This window comes from Dendropsophus ebraccatus, chromosome 5 (genome assembly GCF_027789765.1).
Source record: "Dendropsophus ebraccatus isolate aDenEbr1 chromosome 5, aDenEbr1.pat, whole genome shotgun sequence".
NCBI classification, from domain to species: Eukaryota; Metazoa; Chordata; class Amphibia; order Anura; family Hylidae; genus Dendropsophus; species Dendropsophus ebraccatus.
In genome coordinates, this window is record NC_091458.1 from 126,908,550 (window position 1) to 126,929,229 (window position 20,680).

General features: G+C 43.8%; 1 protein-coding gene across 2 annotated transcripts; it reads right to left on the reverse strand.

Annotated features, from left to right (window-relative positions):
• Positions 1 to 311: 311 nt before the first annotated feature.
• Positions 312 to 20,367, reverse strand: KCTD7 (potassium channel tetramerization domain containing 7). Of its 2 annotated transcripts, none has more exons than XM_069972492.1 (4): positions 20,001 to 20,367; positions 8,086 to 8,255; positions 3,038 to 3,216; positions 312 to 1,189 (listed from the first exon to the last, which is right to left on the reverse strand). In XM_069972492.1, exons 1-4 carry the CDS (start codon positions 20,148 to 20,150, stop codon positions 813 to 815), a joined length of 876 nt encoding a protein of 291 aa, XP_069828593.1. In that variant the 5' UTR covers positions 20,151 to 20,367; the 3' UTR covers positions 312 to 812. The 2 variants fall into 2 exon arrangements, with proteins under 2 accessions (XP_069828593.1, XP_069828594.1); XM_069972493.1 differs by having other exon boundaries at positions 8,086 to 8,330; positions 20,001 to 20,088.
• Between the last annotated feature and the right edge of the window lie 313 nt (positions 20,368 to 20,680).

The window sequence follows — 20,680 nt, forward strand, 5'->3', positions numbered from 1 at the left end:
TTAGGAAAATAACACTCCTGGTTGATTTTCATTTCGCACTGCTGTCTTACGGTCTTCACCCACAAGGTGGCAGTAGCTTCCAGTTCATTTTTCCAAATAACACTTTGAAACTCAAGCTTGCACTCATTATTCTACTGATTTCCACTAGTTTTGGACATTAAATGTGCCTAACCATATATACAATCTACCTCTCTTTTCAAAAGATTGTCCTTCAGTTCTCAGAGATGTAGTTTGGTCTCAATAAATAACACAGAAAATAAAGTATATACCAAATTTCAGTATATTTTTTATTTTGACATAAATAATTGCTGCAGAAAAAAATAGTCATAACATTAATATAATGCAAGAAATAAATAAAACACTATTTCAATGTAAAATCATTTAAAATAATTATAAATATAGTTATTAATGCGGAGAAGGGTCTCAGAAAAACCCAATTATAAATACATAGGCATTAAACAGGAGGAAATCAAAATTTGACATTGTATCTTAGTGTCAGGTCTTACTGTCTCCTGTATTACTCTACATTATTATTATTATTATAACTCTTATTATACAATTTAGCTATTATGTGCTGCAGTGGGGCAATAACTCTTCTTGACTGATGACCATTCAATGTACATTCTTACCCCACAGAAATGATGGCTCAGTCTCTGTTCCTAAACTGTGCAATATAAGTTCCGTCAGCTGAAGGTCTGAGCCTTATGCGTAGCTACAGACTGCGCCATCTTCAGTGCTACTTGCTAGCTATTTGGTCGTGCAACCAGTTTGATAGTATTTGGTCCTCTGCCTTTGCTAACAGCATTAACCTCTCACCACCAAGTAATTTTGAATTCATAGATAGGGCGCTTACAATAATAGTGGTTAACAAGATGCTTATCGCACACTCCAATGCACTGGTGCTCTACAGTGATGCCTCTCTCCAAGAGATCACTGACTATGCAATGGAGAAGGTCATAAACATCAGCCACTGCTTCCCAGGGCCCAAAAGACACGTCCACATCACAGTGATGCTCAAAGTGCTTTGATTCGCTCTCGTTCCTCTCGAAACGTAATGCGTTGAATTGTGGGCACTCATATGGAGTAATGGGCATCTCTTCCTTGAAGACACAAACCTTCAGCTTGGCAAACCTGGCCTTCCTCTGTATAGCTCGAAGCTTTCCAATGTCAATGATACGTTCCAAGTGATCTTTAAAAGAAACGTTCTGTCAATGCGTAACTAAGATCATACACGTAACAAGTAACCAAGATCATACACAGAAAAGTTGTAAGGAAAAAACAATAGTGTCTGGCATCTTATTCTGTGCTATAATTCTATAAGTTCTATATGTTCTCAACATATATATTCTATATGTTCTCAACATTAAAGGGCTTCTCAGGTTTAGATAAAAGAAAAAATATATATAAAATAAAATAATAATATATTATTATTATTATTATTATTATTATTATTATTATTATTATTAATAATAATAATAATAATAATAATAATAATAATAATAAAATGCTACACAATGGCCTTGCATAGTCCATAACCGGCACTCTGGTCGGCCCTGGTACCCCTGTTCATATACATTGAGCCTGCGGTGTGTTCGGAATGGCATCAGCAGAACAGGGAGAAAGCATCACCAGCAGAAGTAACCAGGGGGTTTCGTAAATGGTACAAGACAGGCAGCTTTAGAGCCAGGTTTTTCCTTCAGGCCTCCTCATGCCTGTCCCTAACAGCTCTTACAGACCTCTTGTACCCATGTCCTCTCGGGTTCTAGAGAGCCTGTCAACTTCACAATTTTGTCTTCTCTCTCATCTCTCTCTTCTTTTGGTCGCTCTCTAACTTCCTTTGAGTCACCACCGTATTCCTACCCAAGTTCACAGGATTTTTCCTGAAGTATTGCCACTATGCTGGAGGAACTGCAGTGAGAAAGGCAGTTTAGCCTCTACCTTTATGGAATATAAGGTACCCTTTATCCCAGCATTCTTCCTCCTGCATATCTCAAAAATACCACGCAAGACATATCGCCACTCTGTACTGTGACACTTGGTCAATGCTGCAAGGGCCTGTGTTCCCTGCCCGCTTCTCCCGGACATGGTACTACTGGGACCAGTTTACTGATACTTCGGAACCAAAGACTCTAATACCCAATGAAAGGTTTCCCAGTCCCTCCCCTCCACCAACCTTTTTTTTTTTCCTTCTTCCTCCTCTCTTCCCACATTTTATCCCCATTCCTTCTTTTCTTCTCCCTCTTTAGCTCTTCCTCTGTTTCTTTCACCACCCCTATTCTTCCCCTACTGGTTATTCTGCAGGTTTGGGCCAAGGCCCTTCTGGACATTTTCTTGTTTGTTTATGAGGGATCTGGACTGACCTGAGCGCTGGTGCTGGACTCAGCAAGGAAGCCATTGAAAACCTCTTATACTCAAGCTCTATTATTGCCTGTCACTGGAGGTATATGTCAGGATAACAATCCTAATATATAACTATGATGGAAGGCTCTGACATACACCATTGTATAAATACATATACAGAAGCATACATTGCTCATAGGTAGTGTTGAACAGACTTGAACTGTTTGTGTTTAGCAACACTCTTCGAACCCGAGCGTGCAGCATTTGATTTCCGATGGCTAAAGAAGTTGGATGCCGCCCTATGGATTCCTGCAAAACATAGATACAACCTTAGGGCTGCATCCAACTACTCCAGCCACCAGGAGTCAAATGCCGCAAGCTCAGGTTCGGAGAACATTGCCGAACCCAAATAGCTAGTCTGCTCAATAGGGAAAAAAAAAGTATGTTAAATGTTATAGCTTACACTGCCTCTAAATGCTAAGCTATTTTACATCGTGAAAAAAAGGATGCTGACTTATGTTGGCTAAGCATCGTCTGGGCCAATAGGTCAGGGTTCAGTGTCTATCTTAGGAACTTTCCTAATACATTTGTTACACATAGTGGAAAAGGAAAGTGTGAACAGAGCTTTATACTTTTTTCGTTTTAGATGGTTTTCGTTTTTTTTTGTTATTTGGTAAGAAGACAAACATTTACTTACCTTTATAATAAGGCATTAAGTCCAGGAATGCTTGCCTGACTTTTTCTCCAGTAAGCGGCTGCATCTTGTCCAAGAGGTCCAGGAGAGGCCCAATGGAATAGTACTGAGCCTCCTTGTATACCATTTTGACACGGTTTCCTGGAGGGAGCTCACCACAGCGTAAAAAGTTTAATATGTCCCTAAAACACAAGCATTTTGTTAATCAACAATAAACTCTAAATGTTAACATATAAATGATTAATTGTAACTCCAACAATAAACCTATAGAGAACATGGATCTGCCTTCCTGTGTCATATTACCTGATACAAGTGCCTCTACACCAAGAGATCCATCCCAGAGCAGCTGAGACAGTCATAAAGCAGGCTATTACCCCCAGATCTACCGTACAGGCGGAGGACTCCAGGGAAATCTCATAATTACACTTCTTCCTCACAAACATCTGACACGTCATAGTGGCACATCAGAAGTTTTGGCTTAAAGGGGTCCTGGTGCTAAAATGAAGGGGCAGAAGTAATCAGCGGAGCTTTGTGTCCCTTCGTTTTGGCTCAGCACCATTCGACTCTCCTCATAGAGGGGGGAATGACCCATAGATTATGAGAAAGTCTCATTTAGACTTTCTTAGGCGCTCTTACACCTTTAGGGTGCCTTCACACCTAGAGACTCGCACCGTAAATTACGCTGTGAGTCGTCCAGGTCCTGGCAGATCACTTTCACTACATACACGCAGCGGTCTGAATGACCGCTACGTGTATGTAATTCTGCCAGCCCCTTAACCCCTTCAGCTGCCGCCCGCCTAGCGCTTCCACTCCACTGTATACATTACCTCACGGGGTCCCGGCGCACTGCTCTCCCGCCCGGCCAATCAGTGTATTGCCCAGCCGCAGCCACTGATTGGCCGGGCAGGAGAGCAGTACGCCGGGACCCGGTGCAGAGAGGACAGGTAATGTATACAGAGCAGGAGCGGGAAGCTGAAGGGGTTAAGGGGCCGGCAGAATTACATACACGCAGCGGTCGTTCAGACCGCTGCGTGTATGTAGTGAAAGTGATCTGCCAGGACCTAGACGACTTGCAGCGTAATTTACGCTGCGAGTCGCTAGGTGTGAAGGCACCCTTAAGATAAGTGAGCAGGTTAAGCAGGAAGATTTACTATAATATATAGCAGTAACTGACAGAAATTATAATGGATACGTAATACAGCTCAAAGCCGAAACAGATTTCAGACAGCCAAAGATACACCGAATGCATTACTCCAGCAGGATTCTGCACGAACGCCAGTCTCAGCTCTACATAAGGTTTTACAAAGTCAATGCCCAGGTAAATGATGCTGAGGGGCTGTCCAGGGACAATGCTTTTTTAGTCCCTCCGAGTGGAATTCATGCTGCAGACTCCAATCGGAATCCTGCCTGCCTCAATATGATGTCTCGCTCTCCTCTGCTCAAAGAACTGACATGTCAATTCCTTACTGTCCCTTCTTTAAAAAATAAATAAATAATCAACAGGGGTTGCAAATCAACAGGGGTTTGTGATTGCAAGCAGTTTTGCAATATATCCTCTTTATTATATATTTTTTTAAAGTTTTCTATGTTTAAATCAACATTATACATGGACAAACTGTGGTCCATGCTCCCTCTGTGCAGAGGTTTGGTCTTTTCTCTGTTCAAAAAAAAAAAAAAAGATCAAACACAGAAGTCCCAGTACTTTGTGCGTTCACGCAAGGAAAGACACTTGTTTATCATGCTTGTGTAGCAACTGAGGGCAATAAACTTTTGCTAATTATATTAACTCTGAAGCTTACCAGGAGCCAATGCTCTTTGTTATGTAACAATTCAGTCAGTATAATGTCCCTGTGTGGTTACAGAAGTTTTGGTGCAGTGGCATAGGAGAGCTGACCATACAATGTGAGCACTCCCGGGATTCTATGCTACTGAATGTGGATGCGCAGCAGTAAAGACTTGTCAGAAATGGCTGTCAATCAATACCAAGTGACGTCTGTGAGCGTGCAAAGAACTGGGACTTCCTGTGTTTGATCTCTTTCTGTGAACAGAGAAAACACCAAATATCGTCACAGAGGGCACACGGACCACAGTTTGACAGGAAGGGAGACACCTAGTGGCCATATGTATAGTGTTGATTTAAATGAGACAGATCATTTTAGTCAGTTTCCATTTTCTGATATATTTTGTACATTGTTATAGTGGCTACCATCTTGCCTGAGCTGTTTTAACAGCATTTAGTGACATGCTTTACTGTCCCCTTGAGATGAATGTGAAACATTACTGAGTGCACTCTGTGACCTTTCAAGCGGGCATTCCACAGGGAGCTGCTATCTACTGGGGTCACATGCTGCTGCAATGCTATACAGATCACTTTTCAGCAGCCTTTTCTTATCAACACAGACACAACAGGCCCTATTACACATAGCGATGTCGGTTGATCGCTGTCTTTTAACAGGTTGAAACACCAACGATCAGCCTGGCAACGACTCCATGTAAAAGGAGCAGTGGCAGCAGACCGCCGCTGTCTCCTATGGGCCGCCCTGACGATCGCCCGGGCCGCCCCCTAGCGGCTCCCCGCAGCCTCCCTGCACTTACCCGCTCCTCCTCGCTCCCTGTCGGCACATGTAGTAGCATTGGCAGCGGGCAGGAGAACGAGGAGCAGGCGAGCGCATTCCCTTTAAACATAGGAAACAAAAAAATTTAGTATATTGCAAAACTACTTGCAGCCACAACCCTTGTTGATTTAAAAAAAAAAAATTTGCGACAGAGACTCTTTATTGTCTAGTTTAATGATAAATGGAATAAGTAAAAATATATTAGATTCAGCACACCAATAGAATACAGGCAGTTGTAGGCCTCATCTGGACACAGAGCAATGAGGCAAGGTCCGATAACGTGGCAGCCATTCTTAGGATTTCCCACTCGTTTTTCAGTCAGTTAGAGAACAACTAGTTTCCCTTTTCTTTCTGGCCGTTTATTGATCTTTTTCACCCACTACAAATGGTCAGGAAGTGTGTGCGGAGAGGTTCACAAGTGACGCTCTGTATTCGATTCCCTTCACTTCCCTTCTCCTGTTGCTTTGTTTGTATTAATCCTGGAAAGCATTAATATGAAGGGAATTTCCCACAAGGCTATGAAGTGTGCTGGAACCAAGGAATGAGAATTATGTCAGGAAACAAGTGAGCCGAGTGTTGTGTGCCCCTTCCTGTGTAGAATAACTGCGGCTCCCAGCATCACTAGACACTGATATGTCTGCCCCATAGGCCCCAGAGATTAAGAGGCGCTAAACAAACGTCTGCAAGTCCTGACAGGCCTGTTTATTTCAGGAGCTGTGTAACAGGTAAGAACTGCGGGCAGAAGAATATACACATGTAACATGAGGCAGTGCTCTTATATGATGGTGAAGAAATCTATCTGTATGTCAGGTAGGTCCAGCCACACTGCTGAAACACATGTCAATTCTTTGGCTGGAGAGCGGAGGAGCTTAAAGGGGTAGTCCACCAAAAAAATTTTCTTTCAAATCAACCGGTGCCATAAAGTGCCAGAGATTTGTAATTCACTTCTATTAAAAAATCTTAAGTCTTCCAGTACTTATCAGCTGCTGTGTGTCCAGCAGGAAGTGGTGTTTTCTTTCCTGTCTGACCCAGTGCTCTCTGTTGCCTCCTCTGTCCATGTCAGGAACTGTCCAAAGCAGGAGCAAATCCCCATAGAAAACCTCTCCTGCTCTCCAGACTGGAAATAATACAACTTCCTGTTAGGCATACAGCAGCTGATAAGTACTGGAAGGCTTGAGATTTTTTAATAGAAGTAAATTACAAATCTCTGGCACTTCATGGTAGCAGTTGATTTGAAAGAAAATTTTTTTGGGTGGACTACCCCTTTAAGTAATCCCACTGAATCAATGCAACGGGCAGAATTCCAAGCAACGTCCGCAGTGCAGGCTCCACCACTTTTGCTTAGCGTGAATGGGTCTGAATTCACTTCTAGTGTTGAGCGAACATGTGAAAATGTTCGGATTCTGCAACGTTATCCGAACCCAAAAGCTCAGCACTTGATTCCCTGTGGCTGCAGAAGATGGATGACACCCTAGGGCTCCCAGTGGCTGTATCCAGGTATCTAGGGAACACTAGTGGCTATATCCATGTTTTCCAAGGCTTCCTAGGCGGGATCCAACTTCTGCAGCCTCGAAAAATCAAATGCTGAGCGTTCGGGTTCAGATAATGTTGCAGAACTCAAACTTTTTTTAAAAAAAAACCTCTTTAGAGAAAAAACAGGGAAAAACAAACAATAACACTCCAATGCGCCAGTATACATAACAAATTGCGCAACCAAACAGTACATAAACAGTATAGTACATACTCCAGTAAAAATGCACAATCCATAGAAGAAAGCATGGACAATAAACTGTAGACATGACACACTAGGTATCTTCAGATTCCCAACATCTCTATTGAAAGAAAAGGAGAGACCAATAGGTCCAGGAACCCTGAAACCAATAGAGAACCCAAACATTTTGACTGGTTTGTTCAACATTAGAAAATGTTCACAATTAGATGTTTATTACGTACAATATGGCCCTTAGAAAAAGATGGCCACTTTCTTCCAAAGACACCACCACTCTTGTCTCCAGTTCAGGTGGGGTTTGCAATTAAGCTTCATTCACTTAAATTGGAAAGGAGTTACAAAACCCCGCCCAAGCTGGAAGAAAGTGGCCATGTTTTTCTAACGCTGGATAACCCCTTTAAGTCCATATACTCCGCACTTGACTTTCCAAAGAGAGACAAGCAAAAAGGAAGGGGCACGGCACTCCGCTCAACAGGCAGACTCCCACTGTTCCAAACGTCTAGCTTGTCTCTACAACACGTCAAAAGTTTGCTGAAAGTTTAGGTACACTAACATTTTGACCATACATTCTGGGATACGTAGGGTTCAGAGACAAGTTAAAGAAGAACATATCTGTATGTACTGTGATAGTAACTAGTCGCCCAATCACATACTTAGGCCCTAGCTCTCCAAACAGTAAGCTGGTTAACACCCATACTCTTGCTTACCCAAAGTATGTTCCATCTCTATCAATGAAGTATCTGCCCTCGGCATCCGTTGGGATGTGATGGCGTCCACTAAACATGGCAGCCAACATGGTGTCTTCATACCTCTGAAGTGTAGACAGCCTGGTGGTGAAGCACATCCCTCCCACACTTAGCGGAATGACTTCAGGAAGCTGCAGAAGCATAAAGAACAACGTACTTCTTCCAGCAGCAATATTAAAGCATTTTCATGAGGACAGGTTTTCAACCTAAATAATAACAATATAATTATTGAATTGTTGGTATGAATGGCATACAGCAAGTATACTCAGTAGCTTCATATATCCAATTGTGTTCACACTTTTAGCCACAAGCACAATAAACAACAGAGTGTTCACCTTAAAAAAAAAAAAAAGTCCACAATAGAACAATTCATAGAGCTTACAATATACTGCATTGTCCAAGTACTGCATAGGGAGAGGAATGAAAGGAAAGGGGACTGTCAATGCATTACATTTACAGCAATGTAACTATATTATAGGGAAAGTCATTTTATTTTTATTTATTAGATTCAGTAAAATACAGAAGGTTATTCTTTTTAAACGACGTGGTCTTCTATGTCAGCCATACAAATCCTACCTACATTGTCTGTATACACAGTGCGGCAGGTCTGTATGCTATCAGCAGCTGTAATAGATGGGACTATGACCACCCCTGATAGGAATGATCAGCTGATCACTGCAGGCCTGCTGGTACCAATAGTAGAAGTTGTAGTCAGCCATACATTTCCCCAGGAGTGTCAGTCACATGTACCGGGGCAACTATGTCCACTCATTTAGAGTACAGCAACATGTCTCTCCAGTTTAAAGTTCTTTGATCCCCATATAGAATCCTGCCATATACCCCATACAAAGTGCAGTGCCCCTCACCATATAGAAAATTCATATGCCCCCCAGAGTGGCCCCATGTACCCCTCCACATACAGCTTAGTTACTGTCCCTACCCTTGTAAAGAGTATTGTAATATGCCCCAACTCATCATGGGCGATCCCCCTGTTTTAGAATATCTAACTCTCCTGATTTGCAGTTTCCTTCTGTCCCCGGTTCTCTATTCTTCCTCAGTATGAGCAGAAGGTCACATTGCTGTGTGATGCTCCTGGCCAAATCTATTATGCTTCCTATAAAACAGAGATCTCTTCCTTATATTTTAAAGGGGTTATCCAGCGCTACAAAAACATGGCCACTTTCTTCCAGACACAGCACCACTCCAGTCTCCAGTTCAGGTGTAGTTTTCAATTAAACTCCATTCACTTCAATGGAACCAAGTTGCAAAATCTGCATCCAAACTGGAGACAAGAGTGGGGCTGTCTCTAGAAGAAAGTGGCCATGTTTTTGTAGGGCTGGATAACCCCTTTAAAATAATCCTAAAAGTGTACACTCTCACCACAAAGCCTATTAATAAGGTAAGACTACTAAGAAGATAAGGAGGAGGCTACTGTAAAGTGATCTGTACATTATTACAGTGAAAGGTGACACCAACTGATAAACAAATTCCCTATGGAATGACATCTCTTAAAGTCACATTCTCCATTCATGTCAATGGAGCAGTTTTTGTCTATTGTTGTGCATGGTGCTTGCTGAAAAGCAGATATCTAAATTCTGTAAAAAAAAACTGCTCAGGAAAGGTCACTAACCCATAATAATGAATAAAAATAAATAAATAAATAAAAGTCATATACATCAAGTGTGGCATTTTATCTGTAACACTGAAACTGACTGTTCCTACAGAAATGTAAGATGCTTCAGTCCCAGAAGATTTTATCACATAGGAATGAAAATAAGAATCCCTCCAAATTTCCTTATATTTTCTTTATTAAGGTGCGTTTACACGTAACGATTATCGTGCGAATTTGCACGATAATGATCGAATTCGAACGATAATCGTACGTGTAAACGCATCAAACGACGAACGAGAAATCATTCATTTTGATCTTTCAACATGTTATCAAATCGTCGTTCATAGTTCGCAAAAAATTAGCAAATCGTTCCGTGTAAACAGTCGATCGCCGATTTAACCCCTAGACGACCCTGGACGTAGGGTTACGTCATGGAAGTCTGTCCCCAGACGACCCATGACGTAACCTTACGTCATGGGTGTTATTCCCGCTATGAAGCGCGCTCCGGAGCGGAGCGCGCTTCATAGCAGGTGGGGGCCGGCTGCAATCAGCAGCCGGGACCTCACCGGTAATGACACGCTGCAGCGATCGCGCTGCCGCGTGTCATTAACCCCTTAAACGCCGCGATCGCGGCGCGACCGCAGCGTTTAAGTGTAAGTGACAGGGGGAGTCCCCTGTCACTTACCGATCGGGACCCCCGCAGTGTGACTGCGGGGGTCCCGATCGTTGAAACGGACTGCTGGAGGTCTCTTACCTGCCTCCATGCGGTCCGATCGGCGCTCTGCTACACTGAGCCTGCACAGGCAGGCTCAATGAGCAGATCGCCGATAACACTGATCAATGCTATGCCTATGGCATAGCATTCATCAGTGTAGAAATCAAAGTATTGTATGTAGAAGTCCCCCAAAGGGACTTCAAAAGTGTAAAAAAAAAAAAGTTCAAAACACTAACACACTACCCCAAAACCCCTCCCCCAATAAAAGTCTAAATCACCCCCCTTTCCCATTATATAAATAAAACATATAAAAATGAATAAATAGATAAACATATAATATACCGTAGCGTGCGTAATTGTCCGATCTATTAAAATATAACAAGCGTCATTGCGACCGGTAAACGGCGTACACGAAAAGAGGGGAAAAAGTGCGCGGATTACCGATTTTATGTTACATTATATATTAAAAAAAATCAATAAAAAGTGATCAAAACGTCCGATCTTCACAAATATGGTATTAATAAAAACTAGAGATCATGGCGGAAAAAATGACAACCCATACAGCCCCATAGGTGAAAAAATAAAACCGTTATAAGCGTCACAATAGGCCCATTTTATTAATATTTAATTGCCAAAAAAAAGGATTTCATAAAAAAATATATATAACATTAGAGAATCTGTGTAACCTGCATATGGTTGTGTTCGGACTGACCTATAGAATAATGGTATCATGTCGCTGTTACCATATAGTGCATTACGTAGACACAGGAACCCCCCAAACGTTACCATATAGCATTCTTTCTTACGATTTCACCTATTTATATCTTCATAAATAATATATTTGGAATTCCATCATACATGTTATGGTAAAATGAATGACGCCATTACACAGTACAACTATTCCTGTAAAAAACAAGCACTTACATGGCTTGTAGATAGAAAACAGAGTGCTAGAGCTCTTAGAAGGGGAGGAGGGAAAAACGAAAGCACTAAGATCAAAATTTGCGCGGTCCACTGGGTCATTTTGGGCCTGGTCCTCAAAGGGTTAAGCAATGTGTGAGATAGGCTTAAGAGATCGCGAAACAATCGCAAAGCGAATTTTCCGTACGATATATCTTTCCGTCTAAACGCCGATAGTTATGAAAAAAAAAATCGTTACTCCGACATTGTTAATCGTACGATCGGGCCAATTATCGTTTCGTGTTAACGCACCTTTATACTTCTGACTTAGCATTGATCTCTGGGATGCAGCTTTTGGGAATAGGAGCTGGTGGCATAATTAATTGCCATATTAATTGCTGAGAGAGAGCCGAGACTTCCTGCATTCTGTCTCTTTTTCCTGTTACTGAAGACCACATGGCCTTAGTGACGGAGCCTTGTCTGCAGTTTCCAGTAAGTGAGACACCTAGTGGCCAAAATTATAGCGTTATATTTTATATAGAAAACGGGCAAAAAAAAATTAAATTGCACAGATGTGCACAGTATATCACTTTCCTTGCTGATGGAACATTATTTATAATTAATGACAGTGTTCATTTAGGGCTTAATATTGTAGGCACATGGGGGGGGGGGAAGTCATCTGCTTTCTTTTAAACAACACACAAAATCACTGTCTTAAAGGGGTATTAGGGGGAAATCAATCTCCAGGGCATTAACTATGTTAACCACCATTAACACTTTAAAAGCATACTTACCTATCCAGGATCGCTGTTCTCCCATAGAGCTGCACTGGTCACATGATCTGCTTGGCCTTGAGTCTTCATTTTCCTGTTCCACTCCATCACTCAGCTGCTGGCTGGTATAATGACGTCAGGACCTTGAGGCTGAGCTATGTCCCAGATCCTATTAGGATTGCACTATAAATGTGCTATATCATCGTACCCATACTTAGATGGCAAAGCATATGACTGCGCATGCGCCAGGCCTTCTTCTAATCCAAAGCTTAGCAGCTGACTAGAGCAGCAGTCTGATTGGCTAACAGTGCTAGCCAGTCAATAAGCACTGATTTTGTTTTTTCATGCTTTACTGTGCTATTCTGCCTGCATCTAAACATGTGCACGCATATCAAAAGTGGCTATACAATTATACAGCCTATATATACATAAATATATGCCCAAATCTGGACGGCATTTTTGGCTGCAAGGGGGGGGTGTGTATATATATATATATATATATATATATATATATATATATATATGGCTGAATATCTGCTTGGGGGGCATATTTGGCTGAAATTAGGAGGGGACATATCTGGCTGCAAGTTAGTGACCTGAAGTGGAAGGAGGGTAGGGCTACAGCACCAGAGCTATGAGAATCTCTGTATACACTGCAGTTCCACATTTGGCCACTATTTGTGCTGTGTACGGGTACGTGCACACCACGGAATCCCGTCTGAACGCCTGCCGCGGATTCCGCAGCTCGCACCCGCGCACATCTTCGCAGCTCGCACATCTCCGCAGCTCCCATAGACTTCATTCCATGGTTTCACAGATTCCGCCATCCACCCAAACAATGAGCGGGTTCATTCTTTAGGAGGACGGCGGAATCTGGCAAACCATGGAATGGAGTCTATGGGAGCTGCGGAGATGTGCGCGGCCACCAGAGTCCACGAGCGGGTGCGAGCTGCGGAATCTGCGCCTGGGGTTCAGTTGGGATTCTGCAGTGTGCACGTACCCGAATGTTAACAAATAACATGTAAACAGAGCTGATAAAGGAAAAGTATATGGGGAGGCTTGTCTAGGCTTGAGACATTCAGCAGCATGTCTGAGAATGTATCGGCAATGTTCCATTTATAAGCAGTATTACTGTCTCAGTGAAGCAGCCAGTAATGAGAACCCATGTGTCACCCAGGTCATCACCCCAGGAACTATCGCCCGCTGTACTGGGCTGTCAGCATAAGGCCTGGGATATTGTTCCAGGCTGTTTTCATTGGAATGGATTCCACAGGCAGAGCTTCCAGGACATCCGCAGCATATGCATCTGGCGGTGCTAGTGGGAAAGGGATGGGGGCAGGCGGTGTATATGATCTGTCCTCGGGAAAGTGCTGAAATATCATGTCACTACCACTAATTTATTTCCAGAGATTTCTGTTCAGCATATGTATCCCAGAGTGTACAGGGAAAGGGATACTTCCATTAAACCTTTATATCCATGTAGTTATGTCTCAGACACACAGCTACACTGATCTCTATTTAAAATATCGGAGGAAAAAACTATTTATACTAGATTATTTCCTAGCTTTATTTTTTACAACTCGCAAAAGAAAGGAAAACACCATATGCCGCAGGCAGGCGCCCACCCTTGTGCCCCACGCTTTCCTTCCGCTTATGTAAAGACATGGCAAGCTTCAATACTAATGTCTCCTTCAGAGCAGTGTAATCTCACTGGCACAGATCTGCAAGGACTGTCTAATTATTTGTCAGTGGAGACTTCTAGTTAGTAGAGACGAGCGAACCTTGAGCATGCTTGAGTCCATCCGATGTTGGATAAAGCTCTAAGGTTGTCTGGAAAACATGGATACAGCCAACGACTATATCCATGTTTTCCAACTTCAGCAGCCACCGCTAATCAAATACCGAATGATCGGGTTCAGATGGACACGCAATCAGTTAATTATGCCCCCCCCCCCCCAAAAAAAAAAAAAAAAAAAAACGCTTTAAACTGTCACTGTCGTTTAATTTATTTATTTATTTTTTTTATTTTTTTTTTGCAGAAATCAATAGTACAGGTAATTTTAGGAAACTTTGTAATTGAGTTTATTACCCGAAAAATGCATTTTTATCATGAAAAAGCAGTTTGAAGCCCCCCTCCCCCCTGTCTACATGGTTCTCTATGGAGAGGGGAGGGGTGGAGGGAGAGGAGGTACTGAAACAGGACAACAAAGAGTTAATTTACAGCTACATCACAGGGCTATCTCCTCTGAAGTCAGCACTGACCTCTCTGACTTCTGAATACTGGCTTTCACACAGCTCCCACGGTGTAATCCTTTGTTCTCTGCTGGCAACTAATCTTCCTCCTCCCCCTCCCCTTTCCATAAATTAGAAAGGGCACGTCTGATGTAAACAAGACGAGATTTTCTGATAATGAGCAGTGGATGAGAGAGAGGGGGGGGGGGGGGACCTGGGGAAAGTCTTTTAGAATGGGGAAAAAAAAAAAAAAAAAAAAAAAAAAAAAAAAATCAGTGACACTTTAAAGGTATGGGTACTGAATAGAGATGAGCGAACCTCGAGCATGCTCGAGTCGATCCGAACCCGAACTTTCGGCATTTGATTAGCGGTGGCTGCTGAACTTGGATAAAGCCCTAAGGCTATGTGTAAAACATGGATATAGTCATTGGCTGTATCCATGTTTTCCAGACAACCTTAGAGCTTTATCCAAGTTCAGCAGCCCCCGCTAATCAAATGCCGAACGTTCAGGTTTGGATGGACTCGAACCCCAACCCGGTTCGCTCATCTCTATTACTGGTCTGTCAGATACACCCCATTGGTAACCAAATACCACATCATGCCAGATGATTTTCCATATAATTGTTTTCATTCTTTGTTACGTACACAATGATTCAGTAGTCCTGTCTAGTTTTCAGTTTCTCTTTATTAAATAAAACACAGTTTATATAAGCTCTTAAAGGGGTACTCCTGCGATTTTTTTTTTTTTTTTAATCAACTGGTTTGAGAAAGTTATACAGATAAATTACTTCTATTTAAGAATTTCAAGTCTTCCAGTACTTATCAGCTGCTGTATGTCCTGCAGGAAATAGTGTATTCTTTCCAGTCTGACACAGCGCTCTCTGCTGCCCCCTCTGTCCGTGACAGGCAGCAGAGAGCACCGTATAATACTAGAAAGGATACACCACTTCCTGCAGGACATACAACAGCTGATAAGTACTGGAAGACTTTCTAACACTGGTTGATTTAAAATCTGGGGTTTTTCTCACTGGAGTACCCATTTATGGTGCATAGTCTAGGGGGTACACTTCCCCAGCGAACGTTCAGCTCAGTGTACCTACGGTTTGAAAGTTTAAGAAGAGAATGATCTTCCCCATCATAAAGAAGCAATGACACGGAATGGTGCCCATGATGTAGCATCACTTTTCTGGCACCCGATACACCTTGGACTGGGTTGTTTACTGGGTCAATATGACAAAATACTGTTAGCAGACAGGTTTATGCCATACAGGACAATGAGCTTCATCTAATTCATACAGGGACATGTCATTACTAGAGATGGGCGCAACTCCAGCATGCTCGAGTCCGATCATTGAATACTGGTGGCTGAAGAAGTAGGATGCAGCCCTAGGGAGAACATGGATACAGTCTATGGCCATGTTTTCCAGGCAGCCTAAGGGCTTCATCCGTCTTCTTCAGCCATCGGTAATCAATGATCGGACTCGAGCATGCTGGTGTTGCACCCATCTCTAGTCATTACAACTGATGAAGAGAGACTACAAAGCGGTGATTCATTCTCCTTAAAGTGTACCTGTCGTTTAATTTTTTATTTTTATTTTTGCAGAAATCAATAGTCCAGGTGATTTTAAGAAACTTTGTAATTGGGTTTATTAGCTGAAAAATGCATTTTTATCATGAGAAAGCAGTTTGAAGCTCTCCCCCTGTCTTCATTGTTCTCTATGGAGAGGGGAGGGGGTGGAAGGAGATGAGGCACCAAAACAGGACAACAAAGAGTTAATTTACAGCTACATCACCGGGCCATCTCCTCTGAAGTCAGCACTGACGTCTCTGACCTCTGAATACGGCTTTCACACAGGTCCCGCTGTGTAATCCTTTGTTCTCTGCTCACCACAGTGACACTTTAACCCCTTAGTGACCGCCATACTGCCTTTTTTTTTTTTTTACGGCGGCCACTAATGGGCTTTATTCCGATGCGTAAGCCTTTTAATGGCGGACGCATCGGAATAAATTGGCGTCCGGCGGCGGCTGCAGAGCGGGGGATCAGCGCTCCGGACAGTTTAACCCGTTAAATGCCGCTGTCAAAGCATGACAGCGACATCTAACGGGTTCCGGTAGGCGCCGCGGGTATACTGACCTGATCAGAAGTCCCGTGGCGAAGTCCGGCACCCGACGGTCTCCATGGTGATCCCGGGGTTCTAATGAAGGCCCCTGGGCTCACCATGGATATGCCTCTGCTCGGCCATACAGAGGTATGGCCGAGCAGATGCCTGTCTGAAAGTGTACACAATACACTGCATTACATTGCTAATGCAGTGTATTGTATCAGTGATCAATGATCAATGATCACTGATCAGTAGTACACTAGTGTAAAGTAATGTACAATGTAAAATGTAAAGTAATGTAAAAGTGAAAAATGTGCACCACACACACACACACAATACCCCCCAGCCCTCCCCCCATAATAAAAATGCATTACATTCCCCATACACAATAAAAAGTTACACAAAAGCGATCAAAAACACAAATCACATACATATTTGGTATCGCCACGTCCGTAACGACCCAATCTATAAAACAATATCAATAATTATATCGCACGACACACGCTGTAAAAATTTTTTTTAAAAAACAGTACCAGAATAGCTGTATTTTATCAATCCACTTTAGAAAATACGTCATAAAAGAGATCAAAAAGTCATATACATATAAAACTTGGTATCAATAGAAACTACAGATCTTCCCGCATAAAATAAGCCCAAAACCAGCTCTGTCGCGCAAAAGATAAGAACACTATGGATCTTGCAATGTGGCAACAGTTTTTGTGGGTTTTTGCTAGGAAGATAGTTTCTATTGCGCCAAAGCGATAATAGTTAAAAAAACCTACACAAATGTGGTATCGCCGTAACCGTAGTGACCCAGAGAATACATGTATTAGGTTATTAGTGACCGCCGATATGGATTTTTACGGCGATCACTAATGGGCTCTATTCTGCTGCCATCAGCTCTTTATGGCGATGGTGCAGAATAGTGCAGCGGCGCCGGTAATGCCCGCAGCCCCCTCCTCTCAGCTACCGGAGGTAGCTGAGGGGTTGGGGCAGAGTGTGGGCTCAGTCCCGGCCAGTCCCCTCACCGGCGATCGCCGTTATTACCAGTATAACGGCGGCTACCGGTAACGGACATTGCCAGAGCAGCTAAACACTTTCATCTCTTCTCACAGTGAATCCACAGTGAGAGGAGATAAAAACATGTCCCCCCCTGTCCCCAGAATTAACCCTAGTGACCTGGTCACTGACCCTCCCCTCCCTGGGCGGCCATCTAATCAAAGATGGCCGCCGCCATCACTGTGAACAGACTCTGTTCACAGTGATGGATTCCTAAAAATGATCAATGCTCCATTCTCTCCACCACTGGAGGTGACAGAGAGCATGGGGCAATGATCAGGGGGACTACCCAGTGTGGTCCCAGTACAAGCGATCAGCGGTATATACTATATACCGCTGATTGCTTGTTCCAAATGGTGCCGGCACTTTTTTACCCCTGTCACCAAAGTCAAGTGCCCCGGATTACCCGTAACCACCCCAGATTACCCATAACCACCCCAGATTACCTGTAACCAAACCAGATAGCACGTAACAACCCCAGACAGCCCGTAACCATCCCAGATTGCCATAGACTGCGCGTAGCTACCCCAAATTGCCTGTAACCACTCCAAATTGCCTTTCACCTCCCCAGATTGCCCATCACCACCCCAGATTGCCCGTCACCACCCCAGATTGGCACAGACTGCTCGTAACCACCCCAGATAGCCAGTAAACACCCACATATTGCCTGTAACTAGAATGACACTCCTTCTCTTCTGAGGCCTGCTGTGTGCCCATACAGTGGTTTATGCCTACATATGGGGTACCGTTGTACTAAAAAAAACCTGCGTTACAAAATTTGGGGTGCATTTTCTCTCATGTTTATTATGAAAATGAGATACTCTAATCTTAAATATATTATTGGAAAATTGCTATTTTCCATTTTTTTACGGCCTAATTGTGACTACTTTCCTCCAGCCTCTGTAGGGTTAAAATGCTCATTATACCCCTAGATTAATTCCTTAGGGTGTGTAGTTTCCAAAATGGGGTCATTTATGGGGGTTTCCAGTATACAAGCCTCCTAAACACACTTAAAAAAAGAACTGGTCCCTAAAAAAATTAGTTTGGGAAATTTCATGAAAAATTGGTAATTTGCTGATACATTTCTAAGCACCGTAACACCCAAGAAAAGTAAAATATGTTTACGAAATTATGCCAGAATAAAGAGGACATATCGGTAATGTGACCTAGTAACTAATTTATGTGCTACGACTTTCTTTTTTTTAGAAGCAGAGAATTTCAAAGTTTGTAAAGTGCTAATTTTTTATAATATTTTTATGTTTTTCACAAAAAACACACAAGACAGTGACCAAATTTTGCCACTAACATAAAGTACCATATCGCTAGCATATGTTAAAGCATCACTGAGCTAGGACAGGTCAGATTTTGAAAAATGAGCCTGGTCATTAAGGTCCAAATAGGCTTGGTCCCTAAGGGGTTAATGCTGTCAAAGTGACAGATGTTATTGCTGTAAATGTTACCAGTCTTTCATCTTGTTTTGTCAAAGAAGAAAACAAAAGTCTTGTATGTAACTTTCACTAAGGGTCCATTTACACAAAAAGATTATCTGCCAAAGAGTTGAAGCCAAAGCCAGGAACAGACTATAAACAGAGAACAGGTCATAAAAGAAAGACTGAGATTTCTCCTCTTATCAAATCTATTCCTGGCTTTGGCTTCAAATCTTTGTCAGATAATCTGCCACATAATAATCTTTCTGAGTAAATGGACCCGTATATGACGTCATGTTTCCAACAACAGCAAACTACAAGTACAAAAAACATTCGGGTCCCAAAAGTCCCACAAACAGTAAGTGGGACCCATGTGCCACCACCGTTCTATTAAGATACCAGGACCCCCGTCCCTGTGATCGGCAGGGGACCCCCACAGTCATACAGTTCTCATCTATTCTATAGATAGGTAATGCATCCCCTTTATTTTACCAGTAGAACAGCAGGGGGCCCAGGCATTAGCTGTTATTGCTTAGAGCTCCAGAGCAGAAATCACACTGTGCAGTCACTCCCCCCAAGGACAGGGTCCCAGGCCAGGGGTTCTCTATAAGGTCTATAAACGCTAGATCTGGGGTAGGGAACCTTGGCTCTCCAGCTGTTCTTAAACTACAACTCCCATCATGCCTGGACAGGCAAAGCTAAAGCTACCCCTGGTCTCTAGACAGTGATCAGTCTGCCCCTCTAAGTGATGAGACTGCCCCTTGAAGTGGTAAGCTGGTCTGTGCCATAGACAGGTGCCCTCTCCTGCCATCTCCCAATCCTGGCATTGTACATAGCAGAGCTGCACAGCTACAAGTGTCCCCATGCACTGCCCCTCAGGAGTCCAGCTGACTGCCATGTGGCTGCACCAATCCCTGCACGCCCAGAGCTGACGCAGCCAATCAGCGGCCGCCTGGGGCGGGGCAGAGGAGGCAGCCAGCGCCGGGCTTCACCCTTCTCCAGCTGAACAATAAGGCTGGGCAGCAGCCGGGCAGAGAGCGGGGCGGGGGCACCTACCTGCAGCGGGGGCAGCTTGCCGTGCAGGGAGAAGGTGGCGCTGCTCGGGGTGGGGGTAGCTGGCTCGATCAACTCATCTTCAGCATCAGAGCTCGACATGGCATCATCCGGGGTCCCTCGGCTTCCAAACTGCCCCGAAACTACCACCATCCCTCTGCGCTTCTCTGCCGGGGGCCTGACTGGTGAGAGCGGGGGAGGGCTGAGCGGGGGTGCGGGCACGGCTCACAGCCGCCACACACTCATGCTGTGCCCGTGTACAGGAGGAGGACTGCGCGCTGTGCCGCCCGGGGAGCCGTGTCTGCTCACTCCGGCATCTGTCACATCACCCCGGGCTAGATGCGAGTTCCTAGTGAGCTAAAGGACCTCCGTGACGTCACGCCCATGTGACCGGCCTCCTGTGTGGGCGGGGCTATTCTCAGCGTGCTTGTCTCCCTGCTGTTCTCAGCAGCAGCAGCTGAGGTGGAGAGTCTGTGGGCAGTAGTAGCTGTGCAATGCTCTGCAGGGGGGACTGTGGGTGCACTGCAGGGACTGGGGAATGAGGGCACTGCTATGTAATGCTCTGCAGGGACTGGGAACTGTGGATGCACTGCAGGGACTGGGGAATGTGGATGCACTGCAGGGACTGGGGAATGTGGATGCACTGCAGGGACTGGGGAATGTGGATGCACTGCAGGGACTGG